The following is a 14,265-nucleotide window of genomic DNA, read 5'->3' as shown; positions in this document are numbered from 1 at the left end:
AAATGCACAAATAGTTTTAACGTCTTGAGGCAGGAAACCATGCAGCAGATTAGTAGTTCAGTGTTTGCCTTGTCAGGAGAACCTCAGGGCCGGATTTAGAAAAATGTGGCTCCGTCGACGAGAGCCACGTCGACGTCGCCGCACCAGCTTCTTTTACGCATGAAAGTGAGAATATATTCAGAGTGAGGTGCAGGCTGACTTCCAGGGTTTTAAAGCCTGTCCCTATGAGTGTCTCCAAAACAACCTTTGTGTTATAAAAACAAAATCCATTATAAAATCTGCATCATTTCTACAAACGTCTTCGTCCTTGCAAGGAAATAATCCAAAACGTCAATCAATCTGAAACAATGTAGCTCCAAAGTCAACATGATGAGAAATAAATTGAAATTGTATATCTTGGTTTTTTACTCTGCTTATTGGAAATTATGACAAGTTTAGACCTTAAAACCTCCACTACGTCCTTTCTACCCCCATGTGGCAAATAAATGGCCCTTACCACATCTGTTGTTTAAGAGGTGCCTTAACCCTGCCAAAAACCATAATTTTTTGGCAAGGTTTTTTTTTTTTGCACTGATTGCCCGAGGCAGACTGTTTATACTGTGTTGTTTAGAGGAAGAGAAGAAGAATTTAAATGAAGGATATTTTAGATTAAACTATACCCATTGACTCTGCTTCCTCAAGATTTCCAATATTTTATTGTTTTACTGAAGAAATGGAGATGTTCACATTTGAACGTTTAATCAACTTTCAGTGTTAGTGTTTTCCTAATGTGGTCTAGCTCTAGAACAATGATTCTTTAGTCTGTTTTTTTTTTTTTTTTTTTTTTGTCTAGAGGTTGTGCATCAGTTTGAGACCAAGTGCTGCTTCACCGTGGAAGTCTCCAGTCCACTTCAGGCCTTGTGTGTCAGTGAAGGTACCCTCTCCCTCCAGCCTATAAAACACCATTGCAGACATTCAGAACTGCGCGTTGTGACAGTTGAAATACCTGAGGGTACTCTGGCGACTACCTGTCATTGTAAAATTGGCCCTTGTACATAGAGCCGTCCGGAAATGTGTATGTTCCCCAGCCGCTGTACGCGTTGTCTTTGAACTCTCCTTCATACACGGCCCCAGAGGGAAACTGCAGGGTCCCTTTGCCCAGCATCTGGAGAGAGGAAAGACGTGCATCATAAACAAACAGATGTTAAGAAGAGGACAGAGAGACGGATAGCGCATACTTTGTCCTCTTGCCACTCTCCGGTGTATACGATGCCACTGGCTGAAGTGTGTTTTCCTGTGCCGCTTCTCACCAGCTCTCCAGATTCAGACTTGCGACACTCGCCCTCTGTGACATGAACAAACAGCTTATGTAACTCTGGCACTACTCCTGATTACTTTAATATCTATATACTTGATTCTACTGTTTTAAGTTTTTGTCACCATCTGAATGATTATTATTTTTTTTATAAACTAGTCAGGTTATCTAAAACATTTAGTCAAACAAATATGAAATCAGTTGGCAATCTTTGTAGACTTTTGTAGTATCTTAAGTAAACCTCTTTAAACCTGTACAGGAAATGACATAACCTGTGGAAAAAGGACAGAACGTTCACGCGTTGGTTGGGTTTTACGTCCCCACTCACCGTACTTGTCCCCATTTGGAAAATGAGGGAAACCTGGATTACAGTGTCTGCAGACAAACACATCCAAATACATTGAAACACTTAAATAAAATAAACGTGGATATTCACATATTCAAACTATGTGCCTTTTTGTTGTCTGACAGAAGATAGAATCACAGGTTTTGTTTGTTGTTTTCTCTCTCTCTCTCTCTGTGTGTGATAGTATTTGCACCTCACCAGTCATGCTATGACAGCTTCCCTCAGTTGGCAGATGGCTGTCAGAGTCCACAACAGACGCTGTTTCACTGTGAAGGGGGAGAAAGAAAAAAAAGGGAAAAAAAGTGTAAAGTCGGAAAATTGAACCCAGAGTCGTGGAGATTGGAGAATCGGTCTTAGATGTCCCCAAATTGGTGTGATTAGTCTAAACTTTTCACACGTTTTCATTAAGAATGAGCTCCGGCAGTTCGCTGCAGGTAGGCGTTGCCATAGTAACGGCGGGGTCTAGCTACCACTGCGGAAAATGAGGAGGTTGTGCTTCGAAGGGGCGTGGCCTATTAAAAAACACGGACGACGGCGAACACCGCCAACCCCTGGAGAGCGGAAAGAACTACAACTGTTTGAAAACTTGACAAAAATGGTGTGAATAATTTTTCCAAAATGTATCAAAATAGTTCAATGAGTCTGCATGCCTTGGAGGAGATGAAATTTTAATTGCTTTATTCAAAATTAATTTTGATTTTTTTTGTTTGTTTGTTTAGAATACATGAATAAAATTAAGTTTCAAGTTTTTCTTATTCAAAACTTGAAATATGATTTTAAAAAAACTGAAGGAATTTACCATTACCTGGGGACTTTCAACCCAATGATGACACATGGCTGATGGTATTGTTGCATTTATTACATTGTGGATACAAGAATGAGAAATGTTTTTTGGGGTTTTCTTTTCAATTTATACTATTTGTAGTTTGCCTGTTGTGTGACTTTTTGTACATTTTGTGATAAAATTAACAGAAAAGGCAGTCAGACATTTTTCTCTGCAGGTAGAAATTCAATTAAAAGCTTTACCTCTGTAGCTGCACATGCACCTTTTTATTTGCAGTGATTGGTATGGAAATCAATATTACTAGCTGATGATGATATAACTCTGTATCCCATGATACATTCAAAAAAAATTTTGAAAAGTTTGTAATGCTAGCTGAATGGAAGAAAGTCTTTATTACGTTTGCTTGCTTTTTTTCCCCTTTTAAGTGGTCTATCAGCAGCGGAAGACTGGAGAATCAAGGACCAATCACAGCGATTAGGAGGCGGAGCTTATCTTTAAATCCCGCCCACTACTTCCTCTCACGTAGTTTGAAAAAAAACTAAATTTTTAAGGTATTGTTTCATGAAAATTTATATTACCAATATGCTTGTGTAATGTCAAATGTTATGAGTAACTTAAGAGTGGTTTAAAAACCACAGTGATGCAACACAAGAACCGGAAAAGAAAGTATGAACTCCGAACTTCGGCCAATGAAAGACTATGTGCCGTGCCGGGGGGGCGGAGTGTGTTGGAGCTGCTGTTTCAGGTACGTTCACATTTTAAAAGTTCTTTTTCTGAAAGGTATGAGTCGTCGGCTTTGTCTGTTGTGACACGTTTCAGACGGTTGGGTTCGTTCCACGCTGTGAAGAATGAGAGTCTGGGCTGTGAGGACATCTTTCACACATCGCCTAGCATGCTACAGTGGAAGTTAGACGCGTGCTAGCTGTTAGCTCGTTAGCCAACTATATGGATGCTAATGCTAATTTCGCATTCGTAAACAAACCTTTTCGCACACATGTGCCGAGACCTTGTACAGTTTATTTCTCAGGGTAGCTACGTATGTTGATGAACTATTAACTTCATATTAGTATAAAAGACTCAATTATCATATCTTCTTTGTGTACTATTTTCATTTAAACTTTTTATTTTATGAAGTTTTTAAGTTGATGCGTATGATGGCCTTTGTTTTTGACATGTTAACTTGTACAATACACGAAACATTATGTCTTCTGATCCCCCTTAAATAACTCCAAGTGACTTATTGCAGATTGCAGATAATATTTATTGAAGTCATATAATCAAGTTCCCTTACATTAAATTAGTTTTGAGTGAGCAAACAAATCCCCACTCAGTAAATATGATTTAATTGGGGTCAATCATGGAAAAAGCTGAATGTATTGTCAAATTGGAATGCTTTGAGTTTTAAATTAATAATGAGGTCCAATTAATTGACCTCATTGAACATCAGTATCCTGAGGGTAGTGGTAGTAAACTGGACTAGATGTGTCCTTAAGAACTCTCATTGCTTATGATTGCTTTAACATATTATTAAATCACATTAACCTCTGAAATGTAGTATGTTCAGTACAGAAAGACAATTTACAGATCATATACATTTTTAGTCTTATTCAGCTACATGTCCAAAAAAATAGAACCTTGTAATAGGAATTGTAAAAGACTAGACTGAGTATGTTTTAGAAATAAATAAATAAAGAAAGAAAGAAATCAAATATAAAAACACAATCTTAACAACAGTAAAAGTTTTGATTAGGACCGGTTAAGAATTTTTAAAAAACATATACATATATAAAAATCCACAAAAGAGCTAACCCAGAGGTTTTTTTGATTAAATTTAGCTGTAGTTTCATATTGGAGTAACTGTGTGTCCATAAGAAAAGAGAGAATAAGAAATGGTTAATATCTCTAAAATGGCAACCTTAAAGCAGCAGGAATAATAATAAAAATATCTAATTATATATGGTATGTGCAATAATAAGAATAGGAAAGATAAATTTACAATTCTTAATACTTAAGTAGCCTTGAATTTAATACCATTTTCCTAATAATGCTGAAGTGTTGACTAGCAAATTCAATTTTGATGATGTTAGTTCGATTTTTACTTTGCAGCGTTTCTGTACTCATTTAATCTTCTATAAAAATTAAAATTACGTCTCAAAACCACCATTTCAGAACAGCTTTTAATGACTGATTATTGTCTTGTTTTACGCTTATTAATGTGCTTTTTGTTTAAGTGTTATGACTTTGTTTGATGTACTTGATGCTCTGTTCGTAATTTGACTTATTTTCTGTAAAGTACAATGCAATGACTAGCAATCCCCCCCATCTGACTTTTCTTAACTCTCTGTTGTATTTCTAACCTTCATAGCTCTTTTTGCTAATGATACGCCTGAGCAGCCGTGTCGCCTCTGCTGGGATTGTTACTCCGCGGTTTGATTGCATAATTGCAGCCAACAGCGTTGTGTGTCAGCCACCATCTCATTGCTTTGCACTTGAATTGAAAATCCCCCCTCAGCTATAAGCCACTCTCCGCTCCGTCGTGCCCCTACAGTAACCGCCTCGCTCTGCGTCTATCAGCTGTCCCTGCTGCTGTTTCCAGGATCCCAGACTGCCTTTCCTTTTTTTTTTCTTGCTATAAAAGCTGAAAACACACACATCCAATCTGCTCTTTTTCTGTCTCTGTTCATAGATGGTTCGCAGCCATGAAGGAACACTGACTGAAGGTTTGCTTACTTTGAAGTTTAAGGGAGTTTATTTGCAGAAATCCTGCGTGTTTTTTTCTTCTTTTTTTTTTTTTTTGCACTGATTGTGTGTGTCGGAGCAGAAAGATGAACGCCAGGAGAAGAGGAGGGAAGCCAAACAGAGGAGGAGGGCGATTTAACAAGCCCAGAGGAGGCGGGGTGGCGGAGGTGGAAGCCGGAAGGGAGGAGGAGCCGGTCGCTGGGATGACGACGATGACGATTTCAGCCTAGATTTTGGACCCTCTCGCTCCAGCAGGTATTCACGGCTTCACTTATCACTTTATCCCATTTGCCTTCCTTGAACTTCTGTCTCCTCAGATCTGGAAAAGGACGAGGCGGTGGCTGTGGCAGCGGTGGTAGTGGTGGCGGCAGCGGTGGTGCCGGGCGTGGAAGGGGGAGAGATGCGGGACGAGGACGGGGATTTAACGATCGCCGAAGGGACTCGAAGGGCGACAGGAAGCCCCTCCCCAGGTCCCTCGCGACTTTCAGGGTCCCTCTGAAAGCAAACGAGGGCAGCAGACCCGAGGCGAGCAGCATGCCCTTGCAGAAAATCTTCATGACCAATGAGAACCAAGAACAGCTCAAGGAGTTGCTGCGGGAGCTGCAGACGCAGGATTTTGACGAGCCCTATGAGTGAGTCGACGCTTCTGTTGTTATTATTTTAATAGTTATTGGACACAACATCTGACTCTGTTTGCAACAGGGAGTTTGGCTCTGATTATTCAGAAGAAGAGGTGGAGGAATATGATGAGTTGGATCCCCGTGAGGAAGGTCAGTTTTGGGTCACTAACGATGAGCCTGTGGAGCGAGATGAGAGCCCTGCTTATTACCCAGAGGAGGAAGGGGTGGAGGAAGAGCAGGACCGGCCCACAACTGAACCCATTATCTCCTTATTTGCGTTGGGAAGCTCTGCAGGTGATCACATCATAAAGTTTATATCGGGAGGTGAAACGTGAGCTGCTCCTGAAATTAATCAATTTCTATTAGAACTCTGGAAAAGTTTGGACTTTAACCAAAGTATTTTTACTATTTATTTGATTTTCCAAATTTTATTTTTGATGTTATCATATGTGTGTTTCTTTGTCTTTCTTTCTTGCTTCCTTTCTTTTCTTCTTTCGACCTTTCTTTTATCCTCTCTTTCATCCCCTTTTCCTTCCTTCTACTAACATCTTTAATTATAAATATAACCACAGATCCGGGTTTAAGCAAGTCTTCAGTTTTTGAATAATTAGTTGAATTTCCACAACAGAATTACATTAGAGGTCCCAGTGACATTATATATATCTGTTTTTGTCAGGTTGAATGCTTTTTGTAGATAATTTTCCATGAATGTCAACATCCCAAAAATGAAAACGGATCCATTCTTATTTATCCAAAGTTCTATGTTGTTTAATTTAAACATTATCAAAATAATATGGTGTTTTTTTTAAAAAAAAGTTACAACTAATTTCTTTCACTAGATTTTAGCACTTGATGCTCTAAACCAGTTTTATTTATTTTATTATTTATATTTTATTTTCTCTTAACATTTTTGCGTTCCCTTTTGAAGATACGGCTTCGACAGGGAGAGAAGCAAACAGGCTCTGGAGTCTGGCGGAGGAGAATTCGGGTCGACTTTGGAGCATCTTCTCCACCAGGTCTTCAGCGAACGCTATGGGCAGAAAGCGGTTTCCCCCGATGGCCTCCAGGGGGTGCCGATGGACGAATGCCTGAGCCAGCGTCAAGAGGAAGCCCTGGCATTGGCTGCCATTTATGGCGACCGTTTCAACGAGCGCATCGCCAACACCGTGTGGACGGTGTCTCTGGACGTCCCCTTCCTCTCTGTCAAACCGGCCAGAAACGGAGGCGATGCCGCGGGCAAAAACAGCCGCAACGTTTGTAAATTCTACCTCAAAGACCGCGGCTGCCGCTTCGGCGACAAATGCCGGTTCAGACACGAGCTTCCGGAGAGAGAGAAGTCTGGGGCAGGTTCCTCGGACCCAAAAGGGCCGAGCCAGCCCGGCTTCACCAGCTACTCTCCTCCTGAGTATGAGCTGGAGGTCCGCTTCCCAAAGGGAAACCGTTACCCTCACCAGGCGCCGATAGTCGCCTTCAGCACCAACGATGAGTCGGTGGCAGCCGCGGGGAGACTCTGTGTCACCGAGAAGCTGTTTGGAGAAGCACTAGCGGCGGCGAAGAGTGGCGAGCCCGTCGTTTACACCCTGATCACCGTCTGCGAGGACGAGCTCAGTATGAAGGAGCTTCTGGCCCTTGGGCATCACAAGTACAGCACGCCGCCTCCTGTGGTGGCACCACAGCCGAATCCTCTCGGCATCGCAAAGAGCAGAACCAGCAGCACGAACCGAAGGAGGAACGCTCCACCACCAACCCAGAAACCCGCAGAAAGTGAGTCCTCCAGGTCCGCAGGCATCTGACATTCGTTGTTTCGCTTTTGATGCCTGTTCTTCCTTTCGGTAAAAGCGACTGGAGAGGCTGAGGAGCCTGAGGAGGAGGTGGAGGTGGAAGCTGTCCCAGTGGAGGCTGAGAGCTACGTCAACCTGAGGAAGAAGATGGAGAGCAAGCACAGTCAGAAAACTGAGAACCTCCTGCAAGAAAACGGCAAGCTGTGTCGAGACTTCCAGAGAAAACAGGTAGATCTGACAAAACATCAGGAACTTCACATCGTCCCCTTCGTGCAATGATGGCCTAAGTCGTTTTATCTGAGATATCATTTGGAAAGGAAGAGGTGATTTTATTTTGTGCCAAAACCTCTTTTGCCACAACTGTAGAAAGATGATCAACAACTAATAAAACCGAGTTCCCCAGACACTCGGCCCGCTCCTGTGCGGGCCGGGACTGAATTCTGACTTTCATGTCAATATTCTGACCTTTTTTCTCCAAATTCTGATATTTGATATCTCCAAATTCAGACTTTAATCTCAGAAGGCCGAATTTCAGGATTTGGATTCTAATCCCTGAGTCCAAACTCCGAATTCTGATTTTTTTTTTTTTTTCCCAGAAATCTAACTTTTAGATTTGTGTTTCTCTTTCATTCCCGGCCCAGTCTTCCCGGCGCTTTAAGTCTATGCTGGAGCAGAGGAGGAACCTCCCGGCTTGGCAGGAGAAAGAAACATCCTGGATGAGTTGGACGGCTGTCAGGTTCTGGTGATCAGCGGGATGACTGGGTAAGGCGACGCTCTTCATCTGTCGTGTTTCTGCTCTCTGTGCATTTTTAAAGCGTCTCCTTCTTTCCAGGTGTGGTAAGACCACTCAGATTCCTCAGTTCATCCTGGACGCCTCTCTGGCCGGTCCTGCCGGACAGGTGGCCAACATCATCTGCACCCAGCCTCGGAGGATCTCTGCCATCTCTGTGGCTCAGAGAGTCGCACAGGAGCGGGCCGAGAGTCTGGGGAACTCGGTGGGCTACCAGATCCGCCTGGAGAGCGTCAGGGTATGCACACATGCTGGTTTATTTTCCATTAGTAAGTGCGCGTGCAGGATTTCAACATTTCATGACATGTAGAGGAAACCCAAATGTGGACACCTTGCAGAGAAGAAAAATCTCTTTCTTTCCTCCATTTTTCCAGACGTCGGCCACCCGGCTGCTGTACTGCACCACGGGTGTTCTGCTCAGAAGACTGGAGGGCGACGCAGACCTCAGAGGAGTCTCGCACGTTATTGTGGACGAGGTGCATGAGCGGACAGAGGAGAGGTCAGCTCACTGAACTCAGAGGAATGTTAAAACCTGTGCAGAGTCTTCGTGGTTTCTTTACGTCTTCTGTTTTTTTTTTTTTGTTCGTTTTTTCCACACAGTGACTTCCTGCTGTTGGTGCTTAAGGACCTTATTACAAAGAGGCAAGACCTGAAGATTATTCTAATGAGTGCCACTCTGAATGCCAACCTCTTCTCAGAGTATTTCTACGACTGCCCAACTATCCATATACCCGGTACGGACTCTGGTCCACAGTACATAACTTGAATGTGGAACCTTAATATATCTAATCTAAATGTTCCTCTTCTCCAGGTCGTACATTCCCTGTTGATCAGTTTTTCCTTGAAGATGCCATTGCAAAAACTGGGTAATATTTTCACTTTTCTTCTAGCTCTACTCATAATTGTTTAAGTGCAGCATGGCTAATAAATAGTCTGGAAAAACCTGGCATTTGATTTGAGATTTTTCCAGGTCTGGATGAAATGAAATGTTTGAAGTTTTACTTTTTACTCTTTATTCCATTTTGTCTTCCTTTCTTGGTTTCTGTCTTTGCTCCTTTGTTTCCTTGTCTGTTTTCTTTTCATTGTCTGACTTTTACTTTCTCTTTTATTCTGTTTTTCTTCTCTCTTTCATTCATCATTTCTTTTTACTTTCTGTCTGTCTTGCACTTTTTTTTTTCCTGTTTTCTGTCGTTGCTGTTTTTTCATTTCTGTCTGTCCTTTATATGTTTGTTTGTCCTGTCTGTCCATGCATTGTTCCATCTGACCTTGCCCCCCAATCCTTTGTTTCATGTACGTTTCCAGCTACGTCATGGAAGACGGCAGCCCTTACATGCGCTCAGGGAAACAGAACTCGTCTTCCGCGAGCGGCCGAAGAGGCACGAGGGACGCGGTGGACGACTTGGGCGACGACGTGTGGAACTTCATGTCTTTCTGCAAGAAAGATTTTGTCAAAGACTCGACCCCAGACCAGCAGCTCAGCCTGCAGGAGCTCACCATCAGATACAAGGTGAGTTTCGAAGAAATTATTCCGCTTCAAGGTTCTGTCGGGGTTTTAATGATCCACTTCAATCTTATAGACACAAACAAATCTGTCCTTAAAACTATTGCTGCCATGGACCTGGACAAGATCAACATGGACTTGGTGGAGAGCCTGCTGGAGTGGATAGTAGACGGACAACACAACTACCCACCAGGTCAGAGTTGGTATTTTGTGCTGCTCTCCGTAAAAAGGTGATATTAATATTTCTAAACTACTTTTATTGGTTTGATTGCAGGTGCTGTGTTGGTGTTTATGCCAGGCCTTGCTGAGATTAAAATGCTTTATGAGCAGCTGCAATCCAACAGGATATTCAACAACAGACGCACCACCAGGTTTGGGACCTTAATTGCAATAATTTAAAAAAAAAAAAGAAAAAGAAATGCAATTATGTTTTTAAAAAAATGAGCTTTACAGAGCAGAACATTCACCGACATTAAATCCGGCTGTTTGTGCAGCAAATAATAACTTTTGGACGTTTCAGTCGGTAGGCAAAATTGTCTTCAAGAAAAAAGGCAAGAATCCTTTAAAATAAACTTAAAAATGTACTTACAACTCATTCTCTTTTTTTAAGTTAAGAATTTAGAGTAGTACTCACTTTAAGATAATCGCTCCAGCAACAAAAGATTCACTTATTCTAAGGCTTTTTGCACATGCTGTGTATTACATGATTTTCGATTTGTAAAAGATCCACGATGTTCACTTTCTGTTTGACACACACACACACACACACCAGATGTGTGGTCTACCCCCTCCACTCCACCCTGTCCAACGAGGAGCAGCAGGCGGTCTTCAGCCGCCCCCCCAAAGGCGTCACCAAGATCATCATCTCCACCAACATCGCGGAGACCTCGGTAACCATCGACGACGTGGTTTATGTCATCGACTCTGGAAAGATGAAGGAAAAGAGGTAGGATTAGATTAGATTAAACAGATTAATCCCTTTTTTAAAAAACGGTTTTGAGACGAGTCCGTGTTGCGCTGCCTGTTCTCAGGTACGATGCTTCCAAGAGCATGGAGAGCCTGGAGGACTCGTGGGTGTCCCGGGCCAACGCGCTGCAGAGGAAAGGTCGAGCGGGCCGAGTGGCCTCGGGGGTTTGCTTCCACCTCTTCACCAGCCCTGCTTCCGCCATCAGCTGGCCGAGCAGCAGCTGCCCGAGATCCAGAGAGTTCCCCTGGAGCAGCTCTGCCTGCGGTCCGTCCGTCTGCTTCCTGGCTTTGCTCGTTTGTTAAAGCAGAGTTTTTAAACTCTCCTACTCTCCTACTCTTTCCGTGACAGAATTAAGATCCTGGACTTGTTCGCCGAGCAGCAGCTGGAGTCCGTCTTCTCTCGGCTCATCGAACCGCCGGACGTGGGGAGCCAAGATGCCAGGCAGCGCCTCCAGGACCTGGGAGCTCTGACCCCGGATGAGAAGCTGACCCCGCTGGGGCTACCACCTGGCCTGCCTGCCCGTCGACGTGCGCATCGGGAAACTCATGCTGTTCGGCGCCATCTTCCGCTGCCTCGATCCGGCGCTCACCATTGCAGCCAGTCTGGCCTTTAAATCACCGTTTGTAAGCAGGCCTTGGATTTTCTTTGCAATGTGAATCACATCTACGTGGTGCTAATCTCTAATATGAAAAAAACAACAACAATCCAACATCCTGATTCCTGAAGCATTTGTGCATTTGGGTTGTTTCCAGGTGTCTCCATGGGATAAGAGAGAGGAAGCCAGTGAGAAGAAATGTGACTTTGCATTGGCCAACAGTGACCATCTGGCTTTGTTACAGGCATACAAGGTACTGAGTGTTATTTTTATTCTACATGGTATGAATGGCGTTACACAGTCTAATTACCTTTCCCACCAGCTGCGTCATAAATCTGCTGCTTCCGTGGAAAAAAGCAATCCACTAATTTATGATTCAGCAAGAAAATATGATAGAAATGTCTGGGAATATATTTCGTTACAAATTATGTAATGGATCCTCTCCCTCCTTGGCAGGGTTGGTGCTGCGCTGCAAAGAGCGGCAACCAGGCCAGCTTCCGCTTCTGTAGGGAGAACTTCTTGTCCTGGCGCAGTTTACAGGTCAGAAATCACAAACTTCTTAGACAAAAGTTTGGGATTGTGTTGTGAATTAATTCTTTAAACATCTTCAACGTTGCTGCCTGTCCAGGAGATCGCCAGCCTGAAGAGGCAGTTTGCGGAGCTGCTGTCAGATATCGGCTTCATTAAGGAGGGACTGAGGGCCAGGGCTATTGAACGCTTAACCTCACAGGGAGCGGATGGTGTATTGGAGGCTACTGGGCCTGAGGCGAGTCATATGAGTCACACTGAATCCATCTTTTTGCTGTAAACTTGAAGAACGCCTCTTAAAATCAGTCACATTTTGCTTCCCAGGCCAACCTTAACTCAGAAAACATCCGCCTGATGTCTGCAATGCTGTGCGCAGCTCTCTATCCAAACGTGGTCCAGGTGATTGTCCTTCAATGTTTCCTGCTCCCAATAGTTTAAAAAGGTTCTTTCATGAGCTGAAGCTCAATATTTTTGGTCTATCCAGGTTCGAGCTCCTCAGGGGAATTACAAGATGACCAGCAAGGGAGCCATGAAGATGCAGCCGAAAGCCAACGAGCTGCGCTTCATGACCAAGAGCGACGGCTGCGTCCACATCCATCCCTCGTCCGTCAACTACATGGTAAGCGTGAGCCGCACAGAACCGCCGAGGTCAGCTCAGACCAAAAAAACCCCCCAAAAAACGTGATTCTTTCGACACTCAGGTGCGCCACTACGACAGCCCCTATTTGGTTTACCACGAGAAGGTGAAGACGAGCCGCGTCTTCATCAGAGACTGCAGCATGGTGTCCGTCTACCCGCTGGTGCTGTTCGGAGGCGGTCAGGTCAACGTGGAGCTCCACAAAGGGGAGTTCCTCATCTCTCTGGATGACGGCTGGATTCGGTTCGCAGCAGCGTCGCATCAGGTCAGACAAACTAAATAACTTGATCCCAAATTCTTCTTTTGTTGGGTTGAGACTACCAACCAACCAACCAACCTGTGTGGGTGTTTTCCAGGTGGCTGAGCTGGTGAAGGAGCTGCGCTGGGAGCTGGACCAGCTGCTGGAAGACAAAATCAGGAACCCGAGCATGGACCTGTGCAGCTGCCCCCGAGGTTCCCGCATCATCCGCATGATCGTCCACCTCATAACCACCCAGTAAGGCCCCGGCTGAGCTCCTCATGATCCGTTTACCCTGAAGGGCTAAAACATGCGGAGCTCCGCTGTTAACTGTAATTGAATCTCCAGCTCTATGCAGATGACGAAGTTTTATTTTTGATATCTCGTTTTGTGTACAAAACTATTGCTGCACATGCACTAAAAATGATGTCACGTCACTCCAATGACAGTTTTTTTTTTTTGAGTGGTCATTGTAGGTGGCGATGGGGTTGTGTGCGTCACAACTTGAGCTTTTTCTCGGGTCCATATTGGATTTTTTTTTTTCTAATTCTGAAGTGACTGCACGCAAATGTGTATTTATTTGAAATGCATGATTGACTGAGGTCCAAGAGTTGCATGGTGTTCAGATATTTTCCAATATGTTGAATGTATTTTTCTGTTGAAATGATGTCAAAACTACACTGTAACAATGTGAACGGAAGGGCTACAGAGACAGGACGTGATCTCCGCTGCCAAAGAAAGCCGTCATCTTTCACTTCACAGTGCCCTGCAAATAAAACTGAAAGTAACACCTGGTTTCAGTATATTCTTTGTCTTAAAATGCCAAATTTTCACTTCAGTTGCCGCATTTTTCTATTATGAAGATGTTGTAACGAGGTTAATGGTGCTGCAAGTTGGGTTGGAAGGTTTGCTCTCTTAGATTCAGTGCAGAAATGTAGAGGTCTGTGAGAAAGGCCTGTTGCTTCATTCAGTGTTCGCGTCTCACCAGGGCGCCATGCAGAACCGTGCCAAGACAATCCCTGGTAAGATTTTTTGGGGGGTTTTTCTACTTTTAACTTATTTTCTTATTCATCTGTCATGTCTCTTCCAGAAATGTAAAATATATTCTGCTGTGGTAAAGTATTCAGTTATTTTAAAAAGCTTACCATATTCATATCATATCATATTAAGAAAAGTTACATTTTCTTTTCTTTGTGTAAGCCGAACAAGTCCAAGAAGCCGAGATCCCACAACTCCGAGTCTGCCAAGAAGACCAGGAGTCCAAAAACTCTACAAAAAGAAATCATCTTCTTCCAAATGCAACAAGAGGTGGACATCCTCTACTACATATCCCACAATGCACCACAATGTCTGGAGTACAGAGGGTTTGGGTGGCCAAATTCCCAAAAGAAAAAGGGAACAAAAAAAAGAAAAAACAGATAAGATCTGCCAAACATTACATAAAC

At 43.4% G+C, this 14,265-nt stretch overlaps 2 protein-coding genes across 2 annotated transcripts; one reads left to right on the top strand and one right to left on the bottom strand.

Annotated features, from left to right (window-relative positions):
• Positions 1 to 721: 721 nt before the first annotated feature.
• On the bottom strand, positions 722 to 2,101 carry LOC129376197 (MORN repeat-containing protein 2-like). The gene is made up of 4 exons (XM_055055724.1): positions 1,839 to 2,101; positions 1,218 to 1,324; positions 1,008 to 1,144; positions 722 to 931 (listed from the first exon to the last, which is right to left on the bottom strand). The coding sequence occupies exons 1-4, from the start codon at positions 1,843 to 1,845 to the stop codon at positions 829 to 831; spliced, it is 354 nt and encodes a 117-aa protein (XP_054911699.1). The 5' UTR covers positions 1,846 to 2,101; the 3' UTR covers positions 722 to 828.
• Positions 2,102 to 4,918: 2,817 nt separating this feature from the next.
• Positions 4,919 to 13,615, top strand: LOC129376111 (putative ATP-dependent RNA helicase DHX57). The gene is given in 28 exon segments (XM_055055583.1): positions 4,919 to 5,144; positions 5,246 to 5,418; positions 5,481 to 5,795; positions 5,866 to 6,059; positions 6,062 to 6,077; positions 6,712 to 7,547; positions 7,623 to 7,792; positions 8,206 to 8,266; positions 8,269 to 8,326; positions 8,397 to 8,592; positions 8,729 to 8,853; positions 8,955 to 9,088; positions 9,166 to 9,220; positions 9,657 to 9,865; positions 9,932 to 10,048; positions 10,130 to 10,226; positions 10,628 to 10,801; positions 10,887 to 11,008; positions 11,011 to 11,086; positions 11,171 to 11,318; positions 11,320 to 11,445; positions 11,575 to 11,670; positions 11,874 to 11,957; positions 12,046 to 12,183; positions 12,270 to 12,344; positions 12,430 to 12,564; positions 12,647 to 12,847; positions 12,939 to 13,615. Coding segments are annotated over 26 exon segments (3,885 nt in total). The 5' UTR covers positions 4,919 to 5,144; positions 5,246 to 5,418; positions 5,481 to 5,697; the 3' UTR covers positions 13,083 to 13,615.
• Positions 13,616 to 14,265: the final 650 nt, after the last annotated feature.

The sequence above is a fragment of the Poeciliopsis prolifica genome, unplaced genomic scaffold (assembly GCF_027474105.1).
Source record: "Poeciliopsis prolifica strain line A6 unplaced genomic scaffold, Auburn_PproV2 SCAFFOLD042, whole genome shotgun sequence".
Lineage (NCBI taxonomy): Eukaryota > Metazoa > Chordata > Actinopteri > Cyprinodontiformes > Poeciliidae > Poeciliopsis > Poeciliopsis prolifica.
The sequence above is the reverse complement of the archived record's forward strand: the minus strand, read 5'-3'. Positions and strand labels throughout refer to the sequence as shown.

Excerpts from the sequence above, each read along its gene's own strand:
- LOC129376197 (XM_055055724.1), bottom strand. Across the intron at positions 1,145-1,217 it reads GAGAGTGGCAAGAGGACAAA|ATGCTGGGCAAAGGGACCCT; the intron begins GTATGCGCTATC and ends TCCTCTCTCCAG. Across the intron at positions 932-1,007 it reads GGCCAATTTTACAATGACAG|GCTGGAGGGAGAGGGTACCT; the intron begins GTAGTCGCCAGA and ends GGTGTTTTATAG.